At 50.5% G+C, this 25,815-nt stretch overlaps 8 protein-coding genes across 8 annotated transcripts; 2 read left to right on the top strand and 6 right to left on the bottom strand.

The window, feature by feature from the left end:
* Window positions 1–142: 142 nt before the first annotated feature.
* Window positions 143–3,068, bottom strand: DSM5745_09582 (uncharacterized protein; the record flags this gene model as incomplete). The annotated part of the gene is made up of 8 exons (XM_026751598.1): window positions 143–768; window positions 837–1,269; window positions 1,328–1,525; window positions 1,617–2,310; window positions 2,361–2,479; window positions 2,554–2,626; window positions 2,687–2,837; window positions 2,888–3,068. The coding sequence occupies 8 exons, from the start codon at window positions 3,066–3,068 to the stop codon at window positions 143–145; spliced, it is 2,475 nt and encodes an 824-aa protein (XP_026599946.1).
* Window positions 3,069–4,331: 1,263 nt separating this feature from the next.
* DSM5745_09581 (putative filament-forming protein (Tpr/p270)) lies at window positions 4,332–10,435 on the bottom strand (the record flags this gene model as incomplete). Its single annotated transcript, XM_026751597.1, has 2 exons — window positions 4,332–10,096; window positions 10,144–10,435. 2 exons carry the CDS (start codon window positions 10,433–10,435, stop codon window positions 4,332–4,334), a joined length of 6,057 nt encoding a protein of 2,018 aa, XP_026599945.1.
* Window positions 10,436–11,237: 802 nt separating this feature from the next.
* Window positions 11,238–12,119, top strand: DSM5745_09580 (transcription factor TFIIE subunit TFA2; the record flags this gene model as incomplete). The annotated part of the gene is made up of 1 exon (XM_026751596.1): window positions 11,238–12,119. One exon carries the CDS (start codon window positions 11,238–11,240, stop codon window positions 12,117–12,119), a length of 882 nt encoding a protein of 293 aa, XP_026599944.1.
* A 423-nt stretch (window positions 12,120–12,542) lies between these two features.
* Window positions 12,543–13,518, bottom strand: DSM5745_09579 (3,4-dihydroxy-2-butanone-4-phosphate synthase RIB3; the record flags this gene model as incomplete). The annotated part of the gene is made up of 3 exons (XM_026751595.1): window positions 12,543–13,071; window positions 13,211–13,328; window positions 13,455–13,518. The coding sequence occupies 3 exons, from the start codon at window positions 13,516–13,518 to the stop codon at window positions 12,543–12,545; spliced, it is 711 nt and encodes a 236-aa protein (XP_026599943.1).
* Window positions 13,519–14,327: 809 nt separating this feature from the next.
* DSM5745_09578 (uncharacterized protein) lies at window positions 14,328–16,407 on the bottom strand (the record flags this gene model as incomplete). The annotated part of the gene is made up of 2 exons (XM_026751594.1): window positions 14,328–16,288; window positions 16,365–16,407. 2 exons carry the CDS (start codon window positions 16,405–16,407, stop codon window positions 14,328–14,330), a joined length of 2,004 nt encoding a protein of 667 aa, XP_026599942.1.
* Window positions 16,408–16,943: 536 nt separating this feature from the next.
* On the bottom strand, window positions 16,944–17,609 carry DSM5745_09577 (putative ubiquitin conjugating enzyme (UbcK); the record flags this gene model as incomplete). The annotated part of the gene is made up of 3 exons (XM_026751593.1): window positions 16,944–17,049; window positions 17,102–17,434; window positions 17,503–17,609. 3 exons carry the CDS (start codon window positions 17,607–17,609, stop codon window positions 16,944–16,946), a joined length of 546 nt encoding a protein of 181 aa, XP_026599941.1.
* A 977-nt stretch (window positions 17,610–18,586) lies between these two features.
* Window positions 18,587–20,257, top strand: DSM5745_09576 (putative serine/threonine protein kinase; the record flags this gene model as incomplete). Its single annotated transcript, XM_026751592.1, has 2 exons — window positions 18,587–18,672; window positions 18,739–20,257. The coding sequence occupies 2 exons, from the start codon at window positions 18,587–18,589 to the stop codon at window positions 20,255–20,257; spliced, it is 1,605 nt and encodes a 534-aa protein (XP_026599940.1).
* Window positions 20,258–20,755: 498 nt separating this feature from the next.
* On the bottom strand, window positions 20,756–22,742 carry DSM5745_09575 (NupC/NupG family nucleoside CNT transporter; the record flags this gene model as incomplete). Its single annotated transcript, XM_026751591.1, has 3 exons — window positions 20,756–21,043; window positions 21,107–22,208; window positions 22,435–22,742. The coding sequence occupies 3 exons, from the start codon at window positions 22,740–22,742 to the stop codon at window positions 20,756–20,758; spliced, it is 1,698 nt and encodes a 565-aa protein (XP_026599939.1).
* Window positions 22,743–25,815: the final 3,073 nt, after the last annotated feature.

Raw genomic sequence — 25,815 nt, 5'->3', positions numbered from 1 at the left:
TGGTGAAGCTTGTAGGCAGTTCAGATGCATTGTCTTTACCACTGAGCCCTAACTGAGTACAAAACAATCGACCAAATCTACTACAAGTCTTCTCTAAAGCAAAACCACGGCGAAATCTTCTTTCTACGCACATACAAGCGTACTACTCCTCAAGCCCCCTCAACTCCAAATACTGCGCAATCAACTGCCTCACCGTCTCCTCAAACCCCGTAAGCCTCCACCCAAACACTCTCTCCGTCTCCCTCGCATCCAGCCTCCACCTGATAGTCTCCAGACTCCCCCGACACGGCAAAACACCCCTCTCAACCTCCCTGCCAAAGTACCTCCTCGCAACACCCCTCACATCCCGATCCCACTCGACCTCCTTCCCCGCCTGGTTATCCGTATCACTCGCAAGAATAAACTCGCTACCCCCCCGCACCTTGCCACAGTCCACCGCGTCAACATGCGCCCTCGCCACATCGCCAACATGCACCGGCACCGCGACGTACGGGAACGGCGAGGAGAGATCGGTTGTCAGAGCGGGCGCAAGCACAGACGCGCGCGTTCCGTCGAGGAGCGCAGATGCAGGCTGTTCGTTGGAACTCGACGGGAGCAACCGGTCGTCTGGCCCGACTACGACGCCTGCGAGGAGATTTACGACGTCGAAGTGCGGCTTGTTCTTTGTAACAAAGTCGTGCGTTGCGCGTCGCGCTAGACCCTTGCTGAGCCAGTAGGCTTCCATGGGGGATGATGGGGTGGTGTCCAGGGCTGGGTTTAGGTCGTTTGCTAGAGATGGATTTAGTGATCTGCTAATCATTGTCTTTGATGCGAAGTAGAAGGACAGGGTGGCATACGTGTATAAACCCGCTCCGTATCAGGATGCATATTCCACTCGAACGGGATGAGCGTCACGCACGACGACGTAATGACCACCCGTTTCACACTGGGGACTCTCGTGGCGGCTTCCAGGAACGTCGTGACCATGGAGATCGCGGGCTGAATGATATCGTCGTCGTAGTTCGTTGTCTGGACGGCTAGCGGGCTCGCGAGATGGATTACTGCTGTTATTCCGTGCAGGACGTTGAATATCGCATCTGGTGCGAGGAAGTCCGGGACGACGGCGAATTCGAGCTGGCTGGATTTCAGAGCGGGTGCGATGACGGTGGGGGATTTGTTCTGCAGATCGAGGACATGGCTCTCTTTGCGGACGAGGGCGCGGACAGTGTACCCTCTTCCGAGCGCGATGAGCAGGGTTTTGAAGCCGATGTAGCCGGAGACACCGGTGATCTGTGGTGGTTAGCTTGTGATTCTAAGGGCGAGTGGATGGAATTGGTGGCGTATGTACGAGGAGTTTCTCGGAGGAGATGTCGAGGGGCATAGCGGGTGAAAGTTGTGAGAGGAGATAGAAGGCAGACAAATCGCTTGATTCAGATAGATTGAGGGAGAATGAAAGAGCATCCAAGCGGACTTTATACACCTGGGCAAGCAGTGTTTCATGCATGGATGCAGTGTCCCCACCGAGCCCGGAGTTCCGTGTATAGCCCTAAGTCGTGAACCACCACCCCATCTAGAAGCCAACCAGGTCAGCACTTCCTATCTCCATCCTATGATTATCTCCATCAGATCGGTCCCACTCTGATCTTAACTCCAGCCTCCCTCAGCCCCTCCACGTACTCCATCCCCAACGACGACGGCGTAAAGAACCCACCCTTCCCAGCTCTCTCCAACCCAGCTCTCTCACCAAGTAAAACCTTCGCCCCAACGCACGCCAGCAACGCCGTGAACTCATACAGCGCGCCCTGTCGGACAAAGCTCGCCTGCACCACTGGGACTTTGTCTTGACCCTTTTTAGCGATAAACCCAACAGCACGGTACTCCGCACTCTCAAGACGCCTCAACTCGTCCTGACCCGGAAGAGACTTAGTCGGGTCAACGAACCATCTCAGCATCGACCTCACAAGCGGGATGGAAATCAGAAGAATTGCAGCTTTTGTGATTAGATGGATTAAGCATGCGGATCTCAAGCCAGCCGCAGGGAGGTACTCCTCATAGTGGAAGTTCTGTCCGTATAGCTCAGGGTCTTGAGATGCGCTGCGGTGCACCATCGAAGCGTTGCCGGGGCCGGTGAAGGATGTTGACAGGGGACCGAGAATCGGGACATGGCGGTAACCGAATAGTCGTGAGACGAGAGATGGCTTGGGCTTGGGCTTGGGCTTTTGCGCTGGATCCGAGAGAACCCAGGAGTTTCCAGAGATATACCACCCAGGTCCCCATGTCTCCAGGCTGTCGAGGACGGTCGTGAGGGAGCCGGCACTCATTGCCTTGATGCTGTAGCATGCATTAGCATCCTGCCTACGCCAACCGTGATGAGGACGTACTCCAGTTTCCCCGTAGCGACAATCTCCTCTGGCCCAGTCGAATATCGTTCTCTGATCTGTTTCGCTATCAACCATGCAATGAGATCCGCCGGTGCGGTTGGCGAGATACCCGGTATGAGCTTCACTGAGCATTAGCACAAACGCCCTCCAGCTTCCCCATCTCCTGGGCCGGAGATGAAGATGGAATCCATACAATCGCACCGCTCTCCCTCGCCACATCCTCAAACCGCTCAATCAGCTCTTTTATCCAGAGCGTCTCGGTCGTACTACCAAGGCACCCCATCAGCAACATCTCCCCAAATCAAATCACGTCGGCGGACACATACAAATCAACATAACAACTCCCTACCCGCGCACAAGCACCCACAATCCCGCTTGAGAAGCGATGAAACGGCCCGACGCCATTGATCACGACTTTCGTTCTGCCTATGAGCGGCGCAACACTTCTCTCCTCCAAGTCATTCAGGACTTCGATTTCTACACGGATCTTGTCAGCAACGATCCTGCTTTCTCAACCATCTTCGTACCCGGTTGCACTCGATCTGGAAACCGGCTCTGCAGACTCCGCGCTAGACTCCTGAGACGTGCCTCCGAGCGTCCTGCCAAACACCAGCGGATGCTTGTGGGGTAGTGTTCGGCGATGAAGGAAGCGCAGAGTTTGCCTGTGTACCCGGTTGCGCCGAAGAGGGTGAGGTCGTAGTTGGACATTGGAGTGACTGGCGAAAAGAAATGGAGGGAACTGATGACTGAAAATGAAGTATAGAACCCGTGCGAAAGAGGTGGATTGATCGTGATGTGCTAATGCGGTATCTCAACTGCTTTTATAGGCTGAATGCGCAGATGGAGACCGGAGATTAGGGCTGAGAGTTGCCCGCGGAGTTCCGGGTTCTGCAGGTTAGGTATAGGTATAGCTAATATAAATATACCATATATCGAACCCCAATTGCTACCTTCCATGGCAGCTCTAAAGCCAAATGCCAAATGCCGTGGTCACTTCAAGGCTTTGGAATATTGTAACCACCGGGCACCTGAGAGCTGTCTACTGGAGCTTACTGGTGAGACTCGGTGAAGATGTGCTCCGGCAATAGTTCGCAAGAGATGTAGACGCGGCAGCAAAGGAAGTCCGTGATGAGATGATGGGAATGAATACACATTCTTACCTCGACATAGGGACTTGATGTCTGGGGGCATCCCAGGCATTGAACCATGCAGCCCTAAGGGGCCAGCGTCAGATCTGACCGGCCCCTAAATGTGGATTTATGTGGGCATCCAGCCCAATCTAGGCTCCACTAGAAAGACTGAAAACTGGGAGCCGTACAGCGCGACGGCGCAGACGGATTTGTTCGTGTGGGCGGCGTTGGTGTTTGAGCTTCTCACGGGGGAGTTGCCGGTCGAGGACAAGGGGAGGTTGAGGTGAGGGCTATTATGGTGAATAGGGCGTGGCCGAGATTGGAGGGGGGAGGAGCTGGGGCGGGTTTTAAGCAGGTGTTGGGAGTTTGGGTATGTTGATGCTGGTGCGGTCAAGAGGGATTTTGAGAGCTGTGTGAGGGAGCAGGGGTGGGAGGCTGAGGGGGAGTATGGAGATGAGATCAGGGGGATTGATGTGGTTGGGATGTGAGGAGGTAGGGGAAATATGATCATTGCACCCTCTGAACCGGAGCAGGAATCCGACAACTTCGTAGGAAAGGGTGAGCAAGCCATACTATATACCTAAGGCTCCGGTATAGATGAAGCAATTGAAGATCATAGTACTCGGGCATCCATCGTCGATTTATTCTAGCCTGTTTAATCAATACGGCGATGTAAGTGACTGGGTGACTCCATAACAAAAGAAATATTTGCACAAGATCGCATAGGACTATCTTCCCATCCATAAAACCGAATCCCGAAGATGCTAAAAACACAAAAAGAGTACACAAATAAGCAAGATATAATCACATCCCAATGCAAAATACAGCCGGTGGCCTGCAACTAAGCTCCCCGCGCATGGCCACCCCCGCGCATCCGCTTTCCACCTTCGTTTCCGCCGTCCGTTCCGTCCTCCCTGGCTCGCTTGTTGCCCTGCGGGACGAACTGGCGGGCTCCAGCGTTGAGTGCACCTCGGCCGGGACTGGCTTGCGCTTGGGGTTGTCCCTGAGTTTGTCCTTGTTGCTGAGCGTTCTGGTGTCCGCCTCTACCCTGGCCTCCTCGTCCACCGCGGCCACGAGCAATGCCACTACCACGCTGGGCTTGTTGCTGCTGCTGAGGCGCCTGCGCCGGACCCTGACCCTGTTGTTGGGGCTGCCCGAAGGGGTTCTGCTGATGAGCGCCGCCACGACCGCCGGCTCGTGCGCCGCGCGCGACGGGAAGTCCAGACTGCAATGATCGAAGGACGCCGCCTGCTCCGGCTGCTCCAGCAGCTCCAGGTGGTGGTTTGTTGGGCAGGTTCGAAGCTTGTGGCTGTGGTTTGTTCTGAAGCTGGCCAAATGGGTTGGGGACGCCACCTGTAGCAGGAGCAGCGCCAGCTGCAGGGCCCTCTTGTGACTGTAGTGGTTGTTGTGCCTGCTGACCACTCGGTGGAGGTTGAGATTGAGGTTGAGGAACTGCAGGAGCAGTCTGTGGGGCCGCGGCCGGGGTTGGAATTTGAGCTTGGGCTTGGACCGGGGCATTTGTTTGCTGGACAGCTGCTGCTGGGGGGGCTGTAGGTGCAGACTGTGCTGCAGATTGTGCCACCTGTGGTGCAGGAGAGCCAACTTGGGCCGGAGTCGCCGGCGAAGGCTTGGGAGTTTGTGGCTGCGCAGGCGGAGCTTTAGCGACCTTTGCAACCTCCCATACCTCGACGACGGGCTTCTGCGGTGTCTCGGTGGCCGCCTTCGACACGACATCAACCTTGGCCTGTGTGTTTCGGTACCTGGAGTCAAGCATGCTGATTCTAGCCAGATACTTCTTATCCGATAGCTCGACGGCAGACTTGATCTTCTCCTCAACACCTCCTTCATGCGCTTTCTTGAACGCCTCCCGCTCCTCGTTAAATCTTTGCTCCGCAGCTGCCACCGCCTCCTGAGTAGATTGAGTCTCTTGCCCTTGCTTCTCCTTCTCCTTGGCAAGTTGCTGTTTGATGTTGTTGCGAATGATCGTGCGGATAGTCTCGTTCCGTGCAACAAGCTGTCTGGCCTGGGCATCCGTCAATTCGGGGAGGCTACCTTCCGCCTTGCTTGGGGTGGCGGGAGGTTGTTGGTTAGCTTGTGGTGTTGCTGGGGTTTCTTGAGTGTTTTGGGCACCCTCCTGGGCTCCGCTCTGGGCGGCTGTCAAGCGTTCGACCTCCTGTCGATGGTTGGCCCTAACCTCGGCCATCTTGTTGTTGAAAAGCTCCTTCATCCTCTCTACTCGTTCTTTAATCTTGGTCTCATGCTCGGCGTCCTTAGCAGCCAGAACACCGTCCTTCTCGGCAAGAGCGGCTTCCAGGCGCTGAACCTTCTCTTCCAGAGCCTTGACGCGTTCGTCGTCCGTCGGCGCTGGTGCTTGTGTGGTGGGAGCAGGGAATTGCGACGCCGGTGTGGAGTTGACAACTGTACCCTGGTCCGCTGGCGCATCAGGCTTCTCGGCGAGCTTAGTCTTCAAAGCATCCAACTCCTCCTTCGTTGTCTTCAACTCTTCCTGAAGTACTTCTTTCTCCTGAACCACGGCATCCAGCTCAGTTTGCTTGGCAACGACACGACTCGTCAATTCCCTGGAACGTGCCTTGAATTGTTCCGTAAGTTTGGAGCGAAGGTCCTGCGTCCTCTGCTCGGCCGCGCTCAACTGCTCTGGGAACGTTTCAATCTGTTTCTCAAGGGCTTCACGGGCCGAGATAGCCTCGTCTCGTTCCGTCTTCAGCTTCTCCAACTCCTGTTTCAATTCCTCCATTTGAGCTGGGTCCACTCGGTCGTATTTCTGAAGAATGTTCTGCGTTCGTTGCTGCCAGTGATCCCTATCTTGCTGTAAGAGCTTCATTTCTTCATCCTTTGCCTCGACAGCGTCCTCGAGTTGCCTGATTTGGGTCTCCAGAGGGGCAATTTTCTGCTCTAATTCATCAACGCGAGCAGATTTCTCAGTAAGGGCAGCCTTGGTCTTCTGAAGTTCGCTGCGCAGAGTCACACTACTTTCACGGAAGATGTTGAGTTCGTTCAACGTATTCATGAGCTTTTCTTGCTTCAAATCAGTGTGGGTACTGTCAGCATCAGCCTGACGAAGCTCTTCAAGACTGACACGCGCCTCATCAAGCTGACGTTGAGTGTTTTCAAGCTGCTGGCGCAGTCGTTTGCCCTCTTGCGTAGACAGGTGATGCTGAACTTCAACAATCTCTTTCTCGCGACGCAAGTATTTGATGACCTCCTGCAGGCCTTCGAGGTTCGGCGGAACCGCCTCGCCATCCTCCTGCTCGTTTTCAGCGATACTGGCGCGGTCCCGTTGCAGAGCTGAGATCTGCTTGGTGATGTTCTCGATTTGGGCGTGAAGCAGGTTGTTCTGATGTAGCACTTCGTCACGGCGCTTCTGTAACTCCAGAAGCTCGCTTTCGTACCGGTCCTTGCGCTCATTCCAGCTTTCCTCCTTCTGGACAATATCTTTCCTGTAGGTCTCAGCCTGAGTACGCAGTTCAACCGCTTCCAGCTTCAGCTGGTTGGCTTCAGCCCGGACCGTCTGGAGGTTCTTGGCAGCTTCAGCGTGCTTGACCAGTTCACTCTCGTAGTTTTGCTGGGCATGCTGTGCAATCTCCGCCTGGGCCTTGAGGTCCTCCTGATGATATTGAGCTGCTGCGATTTGGCGTTCGTTTTCCTCCGTGAGTCTGGCAATATCGGCTTCCAGGCTGGCCTTTTGCTCCTCCAGACGGCGAGTAGCTTCACTCTGGCCGTCGCGAAGTTGAGAAAGCTCAGTGTTGGTTGCGGAGAGTTCAGAAGAGATCTCTTCGATCCGTTTCTCCAGGTCCTGGATCTTCGCATCCTTCTCCTTAACGAGAAGGTCGGTCTCTTCGCGGTACTGATCGTTGGTGTCAGAAACAGACTGCAGTCGTTCTTCAGTCGCCTGGCTAATCGCCTTATAGTCTTCAACCTGTTCTTTGGCATGTTCCAAATCAGTCTTGGCCAGTTCCAGGTCGCGTTTCAGCTCAGACACTTCCATGCTAAGTTCTTGCTCTCGGGTCAAGCCGGACTCGTGTGATCCTTCAGGAGCGGTGTCAGCCGCAGCCGCAGAAACGCTCGGTCGCGACTGGAGGACTTGGAGACGTTCCTCTGCACTGCGAAGCTCAACAGTGAGTTCGTCAACGCGGGATTGTAAGTGATCTCTGGTTGTCTTGACTGCAACTAGTTCTTCCTTCGCGGAGCTCAGGCTTGTAATCAGATCGTCAATACGCTTCTGGTTCTGCTCATTCTCATATTCGCGTCGAAGGGTGGCCTTCTTGGACTCCTCAACCTGCTCGTTCAATTGCCGTTTCGTTGTCTGCAACTCTGACTCGAGGGTCTCCACATTTTGCTGAAGGCGTCTGCGAGATTCCGAGTCTGCGTGCTCCCGCTCGTTTAGGATGTTCTGTAAGTTGGCATTAAGCGAATCCAGGCGGCTGCGCTCGTTCCTCAGGGTCTCATTGTCCTCAATCAGTCGTTTCTCAATGCTCTTCCACAGTGTCTTTTCCGCCTTGAGGTTAGCACTCTCACGCTGAAGACTGTCAATAAGGCCCTTGGACTCGACAAGATCTTCTGCGGCTTGCTGTGTCTTGAGATCCTGGCGGTTGGCGTTCTCGAACAACGTCGCGTAGCGTTTTTGCAGCTCTGCGTTCTCCGTCTTCAGCATATTGAAGTTGCTCTGGAGAAGCTCAGCTCGTTGAGTAGCGGCAACAAGTTGACTGCTTGAACGGCTAGTCTCACTCATCAGTTCGCTGTTCTTGCGCGAGAGCTCGTTGACCTGCTGCTTCAAAGACGCGTGGTCTGTCGCTGTCTCCTCCCTGAAGCTATCGAAGTGTGCTTGGACCTTGCGCAGCAACTCGGCATAGTCAGGGACGCCCTTCGCTTCGTCGGAAGCCGGGGGGGCGGCGCCGAGGGGAAGGGACTGTGAGAACACAGCATCGCCACCAACCGTTTGCCGTCGGCGCGTCAACATGCTGCGGAAAGTATCGCGTTCTTTGACATAGCTCTTGGTCTGAGCAATGAGGTTCGCGATTTCGTCCCGATATGTCTGCACCCGAATCCTCAACTCCTTCAGTTCCTCCTGTTCCTGCTGCCGGGTAACATCCTTTTCACGCGCTTCTGCTCCTTCCATCTTATCTCCTAACTCTCTCAACATGCGACGTAGCGTTATATTCTGCTCCTGAAGCTCGTGAAGATCCTTAAACGTCATCAGGTTCTGGCTGATGAAGCGCCCTGTGGGGGTAAGGTCGGCCGAAGAGTCTTCGATTTCTTTGCGAGCGAGCTTTTCGAGTTCGTCACGGTCGTAATTTGACTCACCCTCCTTCAAGAGAGTGACTTCCAACACTAGAACCTTGATTTGGGAACTTAGGTCTCTCAACTGTTGTCGCAAAATGTCACCCTCGCGCGCCAACCCTTCCACCTGGCCCTGCCATTTCCTGCTTTCTTTCGTGGCCTCCTCCCGTTCTTTTCCAGCGGTATCGAGGATATTCGACATCTCAACAACTGCATTCTCCAGACGGGCGTGATCTTCACGGAGCTCGTCGATCTCAGGTTTGCTAGCTTCAAGATCCTGAACCATCTCGTCCAAGGCGGACTTAAGTTCTTGGTTGGTCTTTTGCTCCGCAGCAAGCAGTGTCCGCATCTTGTCGTACTCGGTATACATTTGTGTGAGAGTAAGGTTACCCTTGGTTCGCGATGTACGGGGCGAGAATGTGCCGAGCGGGGTGCTAGGGCGGACTGGCGTGCCTGGAGTACCGTTCAATCCACGAGCAGGGCTCATGGACCTACCTCCAACTGCACCCTCAGTCTCAAGCTGGTTGATGGCCAGCTCAAGCTCAGCAACGCGGCGCTCTGCGGCCTCCTTATCACTGTGTTCGGTCTCGATCTCAACCCTCAGGCGTGAAACCTCCTCCGCCGCATCCTCTCGCACCTTGTCCAACGTCAGCTGGCATTCTTGTACACGCCTCTTGGCTGTATTCGCAGCGTTTTCCTGTAGCTCCGCCAGCCGGTTCGCGCTGTCCAACTCTATCCGGAATGACTCGGCAGCTTGGATCGCTTCTTCCTTGAGCTGCTGGATACTAGAGAGAGATTCTTCGTAGCGCTGTTCGACTTCGTCCAAGCGGCTTTTGAGAGCATTTTCGCTGCGCCGTAAAGTCTCCGTTGCCGCAATAGCCTCTTCGTTTTCACGCTGAAGTTCTGCGATCCGGGCACTCTTTTCCTTGCGGAACTTGAGATACTCCGCGGACTTCGTTTTCAGCTCCGTCTCAAACCACTCATTGTTCCTCTTTGTCAATTCCAGCTCGTTCTGGAGACTCTGTTCGCGGAGCTTGGCGCTAGCGGAAGCTGAGTTTGCGGCCTGGAGATTCTGCTCGGCTGCGGAAAGCTCGCGTCGTAGTTCAATGGTCTTTTTGTGGTGAGTAGATAGTTCCTCTGCGAGTTTATCGTACGCTGCCGATTTAGATTCAAGCAGCGCTAGAGTATCGCGGTTTGAGGCTTCAAGGGAGGTTATGCGGGATTTCAGAGAACTAAGTTCGGAGTCGTTCGACGTCGACGATGACTTTAGCGTCGCAATCTCGGACTCTAAGGAAGATCGGATGGTTTCTAAACAGTTAGTATAAGTTGGAAGCACCGAGCGGTGAGATTAATACCTGATTCATGAAGTTTCTTTCTTGTTTCCTCAACCTCCGCGTGGCCCTTCTCGACCGATCCTTTCAGCACCTTGATCTTGGTCTCGCTGCTGCGAACGGCACTCTCAAGCTCGACCTCAAGCCGAAGCTTATCAGATTTCAGTTCATCGTGTTCTCGCGCCTTCTTGGTGATAGCTTCCAGTAACTGGTTGACAAGTTCGACCGTCGGAGCTTCAGTGAGCGTGCCCAGAGTCGACTCGGCAATGGCGTAATGTGTCGACAAGAAAGGCAATTCGATTGTAGCGGCAGCCATATTGGCTGTTGGATAGTCGCAGCAATCAGCTGCCTTGAAGTCTCCAACCTACAGCCAGGGTTGTCGCGATGCAATGGTGGCTGGTTCATCTCAAGTTCAGGTAGCTCTGCCGCCGAGTTCATTGTTTGAATGAAAGTCACATGACGGTAGGTAGCTCACCATTCACCTGCAACTCACTTCACTTCCAAGCAACCCCTGCACTTCACAGCAATCCCTTTATTGTCCAGCTTTCTCGCTTCAAGTGATAAATAAAGCCTTCGCCCACCATGGATAAAAAAGCGTTTCACCTATATTCAATATCTTTTGTCTCTTCTTACTGCCCAAGACCTTTACATCCAACCCCTCCAACAGTGAAAGCTTTTTCATTTATAGATCATTTCAGACCTGCTTCCCATGATTACTTGGGCTTATAGCAAGTGATAGGGCTGAGTTCTCTTCATCTCGTCTCTCATTTGAGGTTTGTATACTGCCCCAAGGTTCATCCCGAATTAGCTTAGCGGCCTTGTCACGTGCTGTCACTCAGCCTAGAACTTCTGAGCCTCAAAGAAGCGTCATCTCTTTGAATCACTCACTCCTGCACTCAACAACGTTCGGCTTTGTCCGGCTGCACCATATTTCAGGAGCGCACTCCCATCTCTGACCGCATACTCTCACTTGAAAACGTCATATGATAACCTCAGGTTCCGCATAGAGTCTGTACGGGCTCTGACGAGCCGAGTCTCGCCTCTCCTCTCCACTCGACATCCCACCTCAGTCTTTCCCTTCGTCAGCGTTGCTCGAAATCTCTTCGCAAACCGCAAAGATGGCGCACCTTCAGCAGCAGCTCAAAAACTTCAACGCGGGTGTCATGGACTATGCAAAGTCCATGCCGGCCCAGCGACGATTCGTTCACAATCCCTCCACAACCACTTCCCAAGCCCCGTCCGCAAGTTCGACTCCCGCCCCTGGCGGTAATATTGATCAGAAGAAAAAGCGCCACGATGCGGACATCGTCTATTCCCAGCCTGCCAATACCGGCACGGGCAAAGATATCATGACGCAGGTCGTCTTTGCTATCGAGCACATGAAGAACAAGGGTGTTCCGCTTACGTTTGTCGATATCGTCTCCTACCTTTCGCTGCAGCATCGGGCAAATGATCAGGGATATATTCAGGCACTGCGGAGTATCCTTCAAATGCACGAAAAGGTGCAATTCGATCCCAGCGGAGCGAATGGAGAGGGCACATTCAGCTTCCGTCCGCCGCACAATATCCGAAATGCTGAGCAGCTACTCCAGAAATTGCAGGCACAATCTACGGGAGTTGGAATGAGCGTTCGAGAACTCCGAGAGGGCTGGCCGAATGTCGAGGACGCGATCAACCAGTTGGAGAAGGAGGGCAAGCTGCTCGTGACGCGGAACAAAAAGGATGACCACGCAAAGATGGTGTGGGCCAACGATCCTTCGCTTATTCAACACTTCGACGACGAGTTCAAGCAGATCTGGGAGAAGATCAAGATTCCCGAACAGCAGGTCGTCAAGGAGGAACTGGAGAAAGCTGGTATCACTCCGACCAACAAGAATAAGGTCATCAAACCGCGGCCCAAGGTTGAGCACAAGAAGGTGAAGAAGCCTCGTCGCAGCGGCAAGACTACAAACACTCACATGATGGGCGTCCTGCGCGACTACTCGCACCTCAAGCGGTAGAACGCGCCCTGCCCGATGAGCCTCTTCAGATCATCGTCCTGGCACTCGAATTTTTCTCATCCGAAAATATTAATCATTCATGCATCTACCGGCGTTCAGTTCAGTCAGGGAGTTACACAGTGGGACGTTTCTCGTGTCGCGCTTTCATTCAGCTATGTCATGATCTGTAAATTATCATATTGATTAGGGCCAAAAAAGATAGATACCCTAATAACGACAATGAATTAAACAGAATAACCATCATATATCATTTCAACCGTCTAATCTATCCCAAAGAGTGGGGTATTGATATTCTCTTCCCTAATGAATTCTACAGTCCAAGTATATAGAGATGTGACAGCCATGTACCCTAAGCCAAACCGAAGAGCATATCCCGAAACTGTACAGATAAGCAACGCAAAGCACTGAAGATGCATGGGGTCATCAGTGCTTCCCATTGACGCCCTCGGGCTGCAACGGGCCCTCTGTCCGCTCAACATACTCAACCAGATCCTCAATAGTGCACACCTTCAACCCCCACTTGCGCCCAAACTTCAAACACCCATCGCGCCTCATCATGCCATTGTTCCCTCGGATCTCGGCAACACCCTCAACGATCTCGCCGTCCTCAACAAGCTCCGCAATAACACCAGCCGGAGCCTTACCCGCCAGTCTGCAGAACTCAACGGCAGCCTCTGTGTGACCCGTCCGTTGCCGGATGCCGCCGGCCTTCGCCTGCAGCGGGATTATGTGACCTGGTCGGCGAAAGTCTTGCGGTTGGGCGGAGGGGGAGGCGAGGGTTCGACAGGCTAGAGCGCGGTCGTGCGCGGAGATACCGGTTGTGATAGAGGGGTCGGCGGAGTCAATGGAGACTGTGTAGGCGGTTCCCTTGGGGTCGGTGTTCTCGAGGACCATCTGGGGGAGCTGGAGGCGGTTGGCAATCTCGGGGGTGATGGGTGCGCAGATCAGGCCGCTGCATTGCAGGACAGGGCGTTAGCTTGGGGTAGGCAAAGAACGAAAGCAAGTGCATGCGCTTTCGATTGTGATTTGATTGTTGCCCAATTCCTTCGATCTCGGTTCGGATTTGAGTACGGGAAAGACGGCGCACTGACCTTGTGTAGCGGACTAGGAATGCCATTTGCGCGTCTGTTATAGACTCGGCGGCGATAATGAGATCGCCTTCATTTTCGCGGTCTTGGGAGTCGAGGACGACGATGAATTCCCCGTTCTCTGGGTGCGGGGTGCATTGTTAGCCTAGCTGGATTTGAGAGCGGCTGAACAAACATTCGGGCAATCATATAGCTCAATTGTAGCTGCGAAGCCATAATTTAACCAAGCAGAGCTCGAATCACTCACTGAAAGCTTTAATTGTATCCTCGATGGAGTCAAACTGAAGCGCGGGGTCCGTCGGCGAAGGCATTTCGGAGATAGATATTTCTCGGAGATGGTGGCCCCGAGGAAAGAGAATTTCGAATCGAATGGGTTCGTGCGCCCGATGCAGGTTCTAATCCAGGTATATGTACACAGTCAATCGCGGGCTTTGGAGGGCGACGAAGGTAGAAGTTATGGGTGGCGGTTTTTTGAGTTCAGCGGGGATCCTCGGTGATCTCGGGGGGCTGCGGGGTGAGGGCGTGCGGTTTTTCGTCTGGCGAGAACCGTGAGGAGAAAACGTTTTGAGATTTGGATGTCCGCGCTGGGGTTGTGACAAGATAACGCAATCGTAGAGTATGGATCTGAGTCAAGGAGATGCTGACAGAAGGTGGAGGAAGGCGATTGCAAATGGTTTGTCAGTCGACTCAGTCGTCTCTATCAAATCCACTTTATCCACTTCCGCGGCCGCCGATGCCTACTCCGATACACTGGACTTTGAAGTCTATTAGACTGTTGGCCCAACCCTAAGAATAAATGAGATATGGCAGTCGCTGTAATCACTGTATTCAATGGTCAATCTCAGCTGGTCATATGTTGAAGCAGTTACATGCGATGCTGACATCGGGTTGCTGATCACGTTCAAAAATATATACCCGCGCTGATAATCACAAAGTCTATATAGGGCGAATGAAGAAAAGCTATCTAGACGTACAAATAGACCCGCTAAGTAAACCCCGCATAAAACAGAATGTAGTCTGGTCGCCAGTCTTAGACGAAATAAATGAGCAACATGTCAAACTTGAGGGAACCTAGCCCTTATGAACTTGGGAAGCCAGTATGCAAAGAAGGAAAAAGTCGTTAGAGACCGAAGTCTCCCATCCGCCGCACCTCGTCAGCTTGTGTCTCTAGAGCTCTTCGCATCATTTTGGAGTATTCTCGTTCGCGCGCTTGTAGCTCGCGCTTTCTAGACCGCACTTCTTCACGTGTGGCGTCATCGACGTCCCCATCAAGAGACATTTCGTCGTCTTCGCCGATCTCGTCGGCATCCGGTGTATCAGAGAACCTAATTCGGCCTAGACGATCTCCTGTCCAAACGAGAAGCTCGTCGCCAGTGAGATTGCCCCCTGTTGGAAGGATTTTTCTGGCAACATCTCCTTCGTTTTGAGCGCGAGACACACTAGCCCACAGTCCGCTCACATCATGCGTACTGTCGTCATTATGAGATTGAGCGTGGCCGTCGGAATTAAACGCAGTCCCTGCAGGGGGACGATATGAATTGATGTTTAGACGACGAACTTCAGTGCGGCCATCACGCTCAACCCACTTGATATTGCCATCTCCGTCGGAATACACAATTCGAGTACCATGGGATTGAACGGATAGGATTTTTGAGCGCGCCGCGCTTTGCCGATTTTGATATGCTGTTGTAAGGCTAGAGGAGCAACCTGATGGTCCGCTTTCACCATTTTCACCAGACGGCGTGAGATTATATAATTCAAGAGAGCCCTTCCCATTGTATTCCCCACAAGCAGCCACAGTGTGTGAGGCTGGGTATTTCGAGCTGGAAAATACCGGAAACCGAGGCGCAGGGACCGAGACAAGACCGCAAAGTCGCCCACCTGAGTGAACGGTGCTTTGTAGCTTTGGGAAGTAGCGACGATCATATTGAAGTATACTTGGAAAGCGGCCCGCAAGAAAGATCGAGTTCACATGCGGAGCGGGAGGATGTAGAACTGACAGAGGCCCTGGCTGAAACAGTGGTGCATAGTTGTCACTGGCTTCAGACGGATCCGGGCTTCGAATGCGATGTGGTGGCATGCCATTTGGCTGAATCTGCAAAAGTGGCGAGTCTGGGGGAGTATAAATCAGGGACTCTGGGACCAACGTAACAGTCGGCTGCTCGCAGCGCAAGTGGATGGTCTCCTCTTCCTCTGTCTTTGAAAGGCGGCCGTCGTAAATGTGTAGACTCAGTGTAGTTGCTAGAGTTAATGGGACGGAGTAGTCGGTCTCTTGAGACAAGGCAAATACCGACCAAGGATAGCGTTGTTGGGATATAATCTGGAGCGTCTCGAGATCGACTTCATTCACGACGTGCCCAACGGCCAAATACGCCCTTTGGCGAATTGAATCCACGCTGACACATTCTCCTAGGTTGATGAACTCTAATGCCGATTTCGCCGCAAAGTTCTCCTTTCTCCGAGACATGTCAACCGTCAGTATCCCCGGTGCACTCCTCCCAAGTATGCTGCCCTTCGTGACTCGTGAACCGATCGCGTGAGAGTGGTTTAGATCCCAAACGCAAACACTCCCGTCACTCAAAGGTGATATGACTTTGTTCTGTCTGGCTAAACTCCAATCTTTCAAGAGCCCCATTCCCTTGACTTCGATGTAAGATTTCCGACCACCATGCGTCCGGGAGAACGGCTGCTGGAGCCAGCTGAGTGAAACTGGTCCATTCCGAGCAATATATTCCGAGTACCAATCGACATCCTCTCCCTCTGCAGATGGATCCCAAGCTGCCGCAGCCCTTGCTCTTTCACCGAACGTCGGGGTCAGGTTCTGTGCATCCGGAGTCGTATTGTTGGCCTGCGAGGCGTGGGGTTGGATAAGAGAAAGGAGCGACGGTTGTCCGAGTGAACTGAGAGTCGCAGTAGATTCTGTGGCGATGCTATCAGAGCCTCCGATACGAGGGCGGGCGGCTGATAGAGCGGCCCATGTGTTCTCGTAACAATGGAGCCGCCATAAGGTGTTGTCGCGGGCTAGCGCGAAGAATCGCCTAGAGACAGACTGAAGCTGTACCTGCTCTGGTGGAGTGAGATCTAAAACGCCCGACTGTGTTAGGCGTTGATTCTGTGTGGGGTAAAAAGCTCAGCAGGCGGGGTGGGCAGTTCTTACAGTCGATGATTTTCGTGAGGATTTCCACAGGAAGCTGGTCCATGAGGTAGAATTTTCGAGGGCCACCATTGAGGGCAGCGCAATCTCCCACCTAGCTTACTGCAGGACGCAAGACACGGCGCATGATCCTCATGTTGGCAGGAGCGTCAAAGCCGTTTTATTATCTCCCCGGGATCTGCAAGTCTAGACTATGGTCACGTGCTGGCATGAGGGTCCGACTGGATTAGAATCACATCCCTCGGATTGGTGTACGTGTAAGGATACTTGTTAAAGTAGTATAGACTCATAATAACGACCTATGAGACCAAAGAATAGCCGAGTGCCGACAAAGACGGTGTTGTGCAGGGTAACCCCTGCTTCCAAGAACTCCGTTCTCCAGATTTGCCAATGACGGATCCCTAAGTTCAGCAAAGCTTTCCTTGTCTGACGACCATATCCAAGTCCACGAGAACAAGGTTTCCATGACTGAAAAATGAGAACCAAGAAAGCAACCCAGACCCCGGTTTCAATGCAATGCTTCCAAAAGTATAACAACCAGTTCCGCCGAACGCCTAGCAAGAAAGTTTAGAGAGAAAGACTCTATTCGATGTCTTCAATGTCGCGGTGCCGTGCCAGTACGTGGCGCTTGTACTCCTCCTGGTTCGTGTCCCAGAGTTCAGCTGCTTGGGCGTTCAGAGGGCTCGCACTTTTTATCGGTTAGTATAGTTATTATGCATCAACTCAATGTGTCTTCTTACTTGTTCGGCTCCCCAAGGAGACTCTGCAAGCTGAGCAGCACGTTCTGGACATTGTACACGGCGCTCCATTTGTCCCGAAGGATATCAAGACAGATGCGGCCAGAGAAGTCGACGTTCGGATGGTAGATGGGAGTCTTGAAGAGAACGGTCGGTGGCGAGTAGGGGTAGTTGTTGGGGAATGAGAAGGACAGCTTGAATGTAAGACCCTCGTACGGGGTTTCTGAAGGGCCGGTGATCGTAGCAATCCAGGAGAGAAGGTTTCCGTCGGCGTCGGGGAAGGCGGAGATGCCTGGAGAAGGTGACACCATGAGCTGCATCAATTCGGATTGCAGGCTAAGCAGATCACAAATATTAGCATGCGCAGGCCAACGGTCTACCACTCCGCATCATAATGCACTTACCGCTTGGTTACGCCCTGGGTGTCATTGCGCTGAGCAGAAGATCCCAGCTTAGAAGCCTCGTGCGCGTCAGGCGCGGCGTTTTGTGTATCCTCCATTGTGTAGTCCATTGTGTTGTGTTCACAGATAGCAGGATTTGCGAAAAGAAGGCAAGGAAGAAACAACCACCGACGAAGAGTGGAAGTGGATTCAAAAGCGGCCTTCGAGAAGCACTGTGCTCGATTGGATGCTACAGTACGGAGTAAAGTAGCAACAGGTAAGGGTTGCTTGGAATGGCGGCTGGGGCCGGAAGCAGAAGGTTGGAATGGAGCGGGCGGATTGACCCAGATGTTGCCAAATGCAGTCCGGAGAAGATATAGTTCGGAGATATATTGAGTACTGAGATATGTACCAGCGATAGTGTAGAGGACGCTGGATGTAGTTGGTACGGACAAAGAGATTGAGCAGAAGAAAGTGGAGGAGAGGAGAAGAGAGAGGGGGTGCGAGTGTGAACAGTGCAAGCGCCCTTTTGTTTACCACAGCAACCATCTGACCGGCCCATCCAACCTTTCTTTGTCTTCAGCCATGCTTCTGCATCCGGTCATGCTGGATCTCATCTGCAGCTGAAGACCTCTCGCTGAGAATACTTCTTGGGCCTGCATAATCAGATTATTTTCCCAAGACGAACACCTCTTGCGCCCGTCAGCTCTCGCATAAGCACTGTGCTTGCAGCGGGGTTTTGCCGCACAAGTCATGCACGATGCATGGCATGGCAGATTTTGCCGAATGCCCTCAGACATGATGGTCATTTCAAGTATTTCTCGCTCCTGGGAACTTTCTTTGAGCATGTTTTATTTGTCGGAGCTCAGCCATGGCGACCTGTGTTGCGACCGGCTGAGTCGAGTCCAATCAACACACTGCCCAAAAAGGATAAAGTGCCTTTCGCGCGATCGTGCCAACCACCGCGTCTTTACCCTTCCAGCTTTCGACTCTTGCATCTTCAATTACGCTAGGGAACTATCATGAGTAGGGCCGCTTAACGATTTTCTCTAGATTTATTTTCCATACACTCGGAGCTTCCTGCCCCAAGAGACCCCGGCGTCGCAAAATGCACCACTCTCAATTAGCGCCACTGCCCATTGACCTGCCTTTTCGCATAGTCTCCAAGACATTCGGTCAAGGCGCTTATGCTTGGTAACCAATCTTCTACGTGTCTCGCTATGATTGATGAGCTGTGCTGATGAACCTCGTTTTTTACAGTTTGAAAAAAGCATGTCCGCTCAACGCCGACTCCCCGGTCTTCGCCGTGAAGCTCATCAACAAAGACTACGCCGCCCGCCATGGCAAGATCAGTCCGCGACAATTGCTCATGGAAGCCACGGTACACAAGCATATCGGTGACCATAATAATATCATCTCTTTCTTCCAGACCGGGGAGGATGGCGCGTGGCGATGGATTGCGATGGAACTAGCGGAAGGAGGGGACCTTTTCGACAAAATCGAAGCGGACGAAGGTGTGGGCGAGGATATTGGCCATGTATATTTCTCTCAGCTCATAAGTGCCGTGGGATATATGCACTCGAAGGGCGTCGGACATCGAGATATCAAACCGGAGAACGTCCTCTTGACTGCGGATGGAAACCTGAAGATCGCGGATTTCGGTCTCGCGACGCTTTTTGAATACAAGGGAGGTACAAAGTTGTCTACCACCTTCTGCGGTAGCCCACCGTATATCGCGCCAGAGGTTATCACCTGTAGCACGCGAAATCAATCGAAAGGGTCTGGATATCGCCCTGACGTGGCGGACATCTGGTCGTGTGGGATTGTTCTTTTTGTCCTCCTCGCCGGAAATACACCTTGGGATAGCCCGACAGAGGACAGCTACGAATTTCACGAATACGTTACGACTAATGCTCGCACATCCGATGAACTATGGCAGAAGTTGCCCACCGCGACACTCTCACTACTACGCGGAATGCTGAATATTGACGCCCAGGCCAGATTCTCTCTGGAAGACGTCCGGCGACATCCTTGGTTCACCCGCCAAAACAATTATCTTACCCCAGATGGCAGACTACGGGATCCCATCAAGGTCGCCACGTCTATGTTCGAGTCTCTTCACATCGACCTCTCTCAGTCTGTCTCCCGTCCCATGAACGGCGGCAGTTTCGGCCCAGACCGGATGGACGTCGATATCGGCGATGGCCTAGCCGCCGAGCACAGATTCTCATCCACTCAACCGGAGGTACCAAGGGGCGACATGCTGATAGACTGGGACGCACCGCACCTTACAGATGTCTTTTCCTCCAGCCAGCCGACAAACAACCGACGTTCGTCAATCAGCAGCTTCACCGCCGAAATTCTGGAAGACGAGCCGTCTTTCTCGCAATTCTCCCAGCACCCCTCTGTGCCCGTTAGCCGCACTCAGAACGCCCAGCGCTTCCACGATATCGTCCCCTCCCGCTCTCTCACCCGCTTCTTTTCGACATGGGAACTCAAGCTCCTTGTCCCGCTTATCTGCGAGGCCCTGCATCGTCTGGGTGTTCCTGTTCCAACTGTCCCTGCGGTGTCGCCCGGCGATAATTCCGCTATGATCAGGATTATCACGAGGGATGGTAGAATGTGTCCTCTGCATGGGAAGGTGCTTGTTGAGTGTGTTTCCGAGGGGCTTTTCGAGATCGAGTTCATGAAAGGGAAGGGCGATCCGTTGGAGTGGCGGCGATTCTTTAAGAAGGTGGTGCTGCTCTGTAAGGATGCGGTTTATACGCCTGATTCATGACCTTTCTGGCCTTTATGGTCTTTTCGTACCCCGTCCTGCTGATAACAGTAGTGACGGCCGACGGTTTTGCCATGTCCTTGTATGTTTAATGTGTATATGAATGATCGATCACTGCTCAAAAGTCGTCCAAAATTGAATATCTTGAAAGCTAGATCGGGGCTCAACCTGACCACAATAAAAGCATTCAAGCCATAAAATGGGTATCGTATCCTTTCAATTCGTACAAACGAGGTAACATGAGACGAGATAGCATATCAGGCTCAAGCCAAACACCACACACCGCACCCTGTGCCCACGCCCCATGCAGAGGAAGAAGAGGACAAGTGATAGTAACACAAAAAATGACAAAATATGATTATTTTCATCATCAAAAATAGGATAGCACACCAGCCTGCGGCCTGCAGCTACCTATGTACAGCTCCTCCAAGTGCGAGTGGAGAATGGAGGCAGGGATATAGATATGGACAAAATATACAATAATAATTATAAGTGACACGATTACGCAGTGGACGTCGTGATGAACTGCTCCTCGTTCTGGATCAGCAGTCCCGCAATCGCTGCAGACGTGAAGGTACTGATTGCACCCGTGAGCATGGCGCTGACGGCGACGCGCGAGACATCACCGCCACGGCTTGGAGCCAGCTGCGCCAGCACACCGATCTGGTTACCCAGGGAGCCGATGTTAGCGAAACCGGCGAGCGCGTAGGTGGCGATCAGGCGGGAGCGGTTGGAGAGGTCCTTGTATTCCTCTTCGCTTTGCAGGGCGGAGTAGGCGACGAATTCGTTCTGGATGGGTTGTTAGTTAGCGCGTTCTTTTTTCTGTTTCCGAGTGAGATGGGGGGAACATACAGCAACGAGCTTCAGGCCGATGAGTTTGCCGACCTTCAGGAGGTCGCCGTCACGGCTGACGCCGAGGAGGAAGGCGATGGGGTAACAGATGTAGCCGACGATCAGGTCGAGGGTTAGGGTTGGGTCATTGATGTTGAGGTACCGGCCCCACCAGGTGAGGAGACCATCGATGAGACCGATGAGGGAGATGATGCAGAGAAGGGTGGCTGCAATCATGCCGGCAATTTTGATACCGAGCCAGGCGCCCTTGGAGAAGGCGTCGAGGAGGTTGGCTGGCTTGTCCTCTTGTTCCTCTGGAATGATGACGCGGCCGGCCGTGAGGGTTTCCTCCTCCTCTGGCCAGCGCAGCTTAGAGCATGCGAGCGATGCAGGGATACTCATCACGCAGGAGGAGATGAGGGCCTGCGCGTTAACGCCCATGGAAAGGTAGGAGACCAGGACGGAACCTGCGATGGTGGCGTATCCAGAGCACATGATCTGGTGGATTTCAGCCATGGTGCAGTGGGCGATGAAGGGCTTGATCAACATGGCGGACTCTCCCTGACCGATGAAGGGTGAGGCGGCTGCTACCACGGCCTCGGCTCCGGAGACGCGCATCGACCAGAAGAAGAAGACGGCGAGTTTGCGGATGGCCCACTGCAGGACGCCAGTGTAGTAGAGGAGCTGGACGAGAGAGACGAAGAAGATGATGGCTGGAATGACGGTGACCAGGAAATAGGGGTGGGTAGAGTCAAAGTCGGTTGCGGTTAGAAAGTCGACTCCCTCCTGGGCGAAACCCAAAAGCTCTCTAGCCAACATGGAGATGAAGTCAAAGATATCGTAACCTGCCTTTGTACGGAGCACGAAAAGCGCAACGATGAATTGCACGAGCATGCCCACGACAACAGTGTGCCAGTTGATCGCCCTCCGGTTTCTGGAGCTGCACCAAAGGGCAAAGATGCAAACCACGAGACCAAACAAGCTGACTGCACGGTCAGCCCGGCTGTTGCCCGGGGCCTCCGCAGACGCAAAAGAGCCGACCAAGATGGTAGCGATAGTCACTAGAGCACCAAGTGGAATCCGGAAACGCTCAGGAATCATAGCGACGAATCGGCTGGCTGTACTTTTCCACACATAGTGCACTGGCCGCGTGAAGATCGAGATTGGCACATAGACGAAAATGAGGCGAAGGGTGATGGCAAGATAGAGCAGGAACGGGACCAACCATCCCAAGTCATATCGATGCAGAATAAGGCCAGCGATCCACCACCTTCATCAAGCAGGAGAATGAGTCTCGGTATAACAGCGAGAACCGCAGAATCTGCGGGAGGCATCAAAGAAGGACTCACCCGGTGAACAGAAGCCAGATCACAGCAAACCAAAAATGCTTGCCATTCGATTTCCAGAACCGGCGAGCCGACGCTTTGAACGCGGCCTTTCGTCCTCCTGCCTCGACATCCTGTCCACTTGGCTCGCTGCTGTTATCCACGGGGTGTGATTCCGGAATTGCCTTTTTCTCTGTATAACCGTCCTGCGAGTAGCTGAGACGCTCATTCGAGCCTATCGCTGGCGGCGCAGGTTCGTCCGAACGCCTGATGGGATCTTGGGGCGCGTTCCCTTTCGGAGGTACGCCCTCCAACACGTTCTCGTTGTGCATGGTGTCAAATCTGGCAAACGAGACATGGTTAGACAAGCTCCGCACCGTTTTCCTCACGCCATTGGAGCTTTGGATATAGTTACCAGAGCTATCTGAAGCACGAATTGGCCCACGACGGAGCTGCGAAAATTGGGGAAGATCTGCGACAGCTAACAGGAACGAGATCTGGGGGGAACCGTGGGTTAAAGAAGTAGTTGTCAAGTCAAAAGCTAAAATAGTACCTCGGACAGGCCGTATCTAGGTAGGGTAAGATAAGGGAAGAGGCGAATAGATTAAAGAAAGCCAGGCGAAGGAGACCTCCGGGGCGTTATCATTGAAGGCATGGTCGTGTGCGTGTGCGGGGAGACAAGCGGAACAAAAATTTCCTCGTGGTGGACGATTTAGTGCAGCCTTGGGTTGGCCACTGGGGCGCTCGGATCTCATGATTCGGCCTCTGTTTCACACCCACTCTGTGGGTTTCCATCCATCCCAGCTTCTAGAAAGCGTCCTTACAGCATACAGACGCACATAGGTGCTGTTGCATCAAGATGATTCAACGTGGCTCTGATAGTCCAGTTCTGAACTTTTTTTGAGCTGATCGCCGGACTATCACTGGCCAATCACACTCATGCAGCAACGATCAGCGATAAGAATGTTACAGCGCTAATCGAGTCTCGAGTCTGAAGGATCAGTGCCACCACCAGCTCGTCCTACAGTCTCGCGGAGAATAACCAGTTTGATGCCCTGGCCAGGGTGCAGGAGTGAGACGAACGCTTTGTTCCCAGCTCGCCTCGTGGTCGACAGTCTCTTTATCACGATTAGGGCATTGTCTTGGCCTCTTGGCTCGGCGAACGCCGTGTGGCTAGTCGTCGCTGATAAGCTTTGCCCCAGAAAACACTATGATTCCCAGCGACGTGGTGCAACACACTGACTCGGCCATATCTACTGCTCTTGACTGCAGATATGCTGCTATCGCGGCGCACTGCTTGCCTGTTGGACAAGAGGTGGAGATCCCTTGGATCTCCGCGGCAAACTCAGTCGGATAACTCTAACTAACCTCCAAAGATAGGAAAAGAATTAACCTCTAACTTTGGCCGGATCTCACGACCTAATTAAAAAATAAAATATAAAAAAAAAAAAAAATAAATACAGCTTAAATTTTCCTATATTTAGCTATTAAACTTTTATATTCTTATTTATTTTAAATCCTAAAAAATTTTATATTTTATTTACCCCTTAATTTTTATCTTAATTTTATATAACTAATTTTTATTTAAGGTATTTATAACTCTAAAAATTATAAGCCTGGCTTATACTTTACTTTTTTAAATATTATTTATATAATTATTTTTAAAGCTATTTATTACCTAAATCCAAACTTTTAAAGTTTTTTTTATTTACTATATAATATATTATAAAAAACCTTTAATTTTTATTTATAAATACCTAGTTTAATACTATAACCCTAAATAGCCCTAATATATAGCGCCTATAGTATTAAATTACTAAATTAATAGTTATAGGCCTTATAATATAGGACTATATTAATCCCTTAATTAATAATAAAAATCTATTACTTATTTTTATTAGCCCAAGGCTAATTCTTAAAGATTACTACTTTAATATTTTTAAAAAAGGTAAACTTTAAATAAGTTATTTAATAACTAATAAACAAGGCAGATTTTATATTACTATAAAAAAATATTTTACCTAAAAAAAAAAATATAAAGCTTTATTAGGTATAATAATAGCTTATATAACCTTAACTATATTTAGCTTTTACTAATAACTTTTATATAGCCAAGAATATCCACGTGTAATACTTTAACTTCTTATAAAGTATTATATATAATTTAATATTACCTGCTAAATAAAAATTAAGGCAAAATAAAAAAAGGCAGCTATTTACTAAGGCCTTTTTATTAAAAAGTAAATTAATAATTAGTATAACTGCTGGGTTAGTGTATTTACTAAAGCTAAAAAGTTTAATATTTTTACTAGTAATTAAAATATTAACATGCTTTAAGACTTTGTATATACTATTATAATTATTAATAAAAAGTTTAGTTAAAGGCTTTACATGGCCATTCTCTTTAAAAAGAAAAAGAACTTTACCAATGCTATTAAAAAGTTTAAAGTATTTTATATATTTTAGGCCGTCCATACTACATATAGTAAATTTAGATAATAGCTAATAAATAGCACCTTTACCATGCTTAAAAAAAATAACTTAATAAATAAAAAAAATAAAAATACTAAAAATAACAAGAAATCTAAGAAAAACAGTAAAAATAAAAATAATAAATTAAAGGTAATATGCCTGGTATATAGCTATTTATATTTTATTACTTTTTACTAGTATTTTAATACTAAAAAAGCTTTAAAAAATTAGGAGCCTTAAGAAAAAACTTTACAAAAAGTAAAAAAAAATATACAGGATTTAATTATTAAAAAGAAAGTACTAAGCACCTTTAAAAAATCTAGATTTAATATTATAATATTTAAAATTAAGGCCAAAAAAAACAACTCTAAAAACCTAAAGAAAGTTATAATAATAATTACCTATTTATTATTTAATAGCTTATAATATAACTTATATAAAAGCGTTATTACTAACTCCAGATTTTTTATACACGTTATTAATAACCTTACTAAAATAATTAACATTCACGACGCCTCTAAAAACAACATTATTTTTATTAGTAATACTATTAATAAGATTAAAAAGTTTAATACACTCCATGTTTCTTACAAGGGACTAAATAGCTTAAAAAAGCTCCTAAAACTTAAAAATTACGCCTATATTTTTAACTTTTATACCACTATTATATCCCTTAATAAAGCTATATTAATAAATCTATATTTTAGCAGCCGTAAAAGAACTTTTAAAGACTTAAAAAAAACAAACTTTTATATACTTAAATAATATTATAAATTATACACACTTTACTATAAGAAATTTAATATTAATAATAATAAAAAGATTAAGGCCTCTTACGCTATAATAAAAATAAAAATTTAATATTTTATAATTTTAAAAATATTATTAAAAAGCCTAAAAATTTAGTATAAGTATATGGGCCACCTTAACACT

The sequence above is a fragment of the Aspergillus mulundensis genome (genome assembly GCF_003369625.1).
Source record: "Aspergillus mulundensis strain DSM 5745 chromosome Unknown scaffold_12, whole genome shotgun sequence".
Classification (NCBI taxonomy): domain Eukaryota; kingdom Fungi; phylum Ascomycota; class Eurotiomycetes; order Eurotiales; family Aspergillaceae; genus Aspergillus; species Aspergillus mulundensis.
Note: the sequence above shows the minus strand (reverse complement) of the source record. Positions and strands in the feature narration are given on the sequence as shown.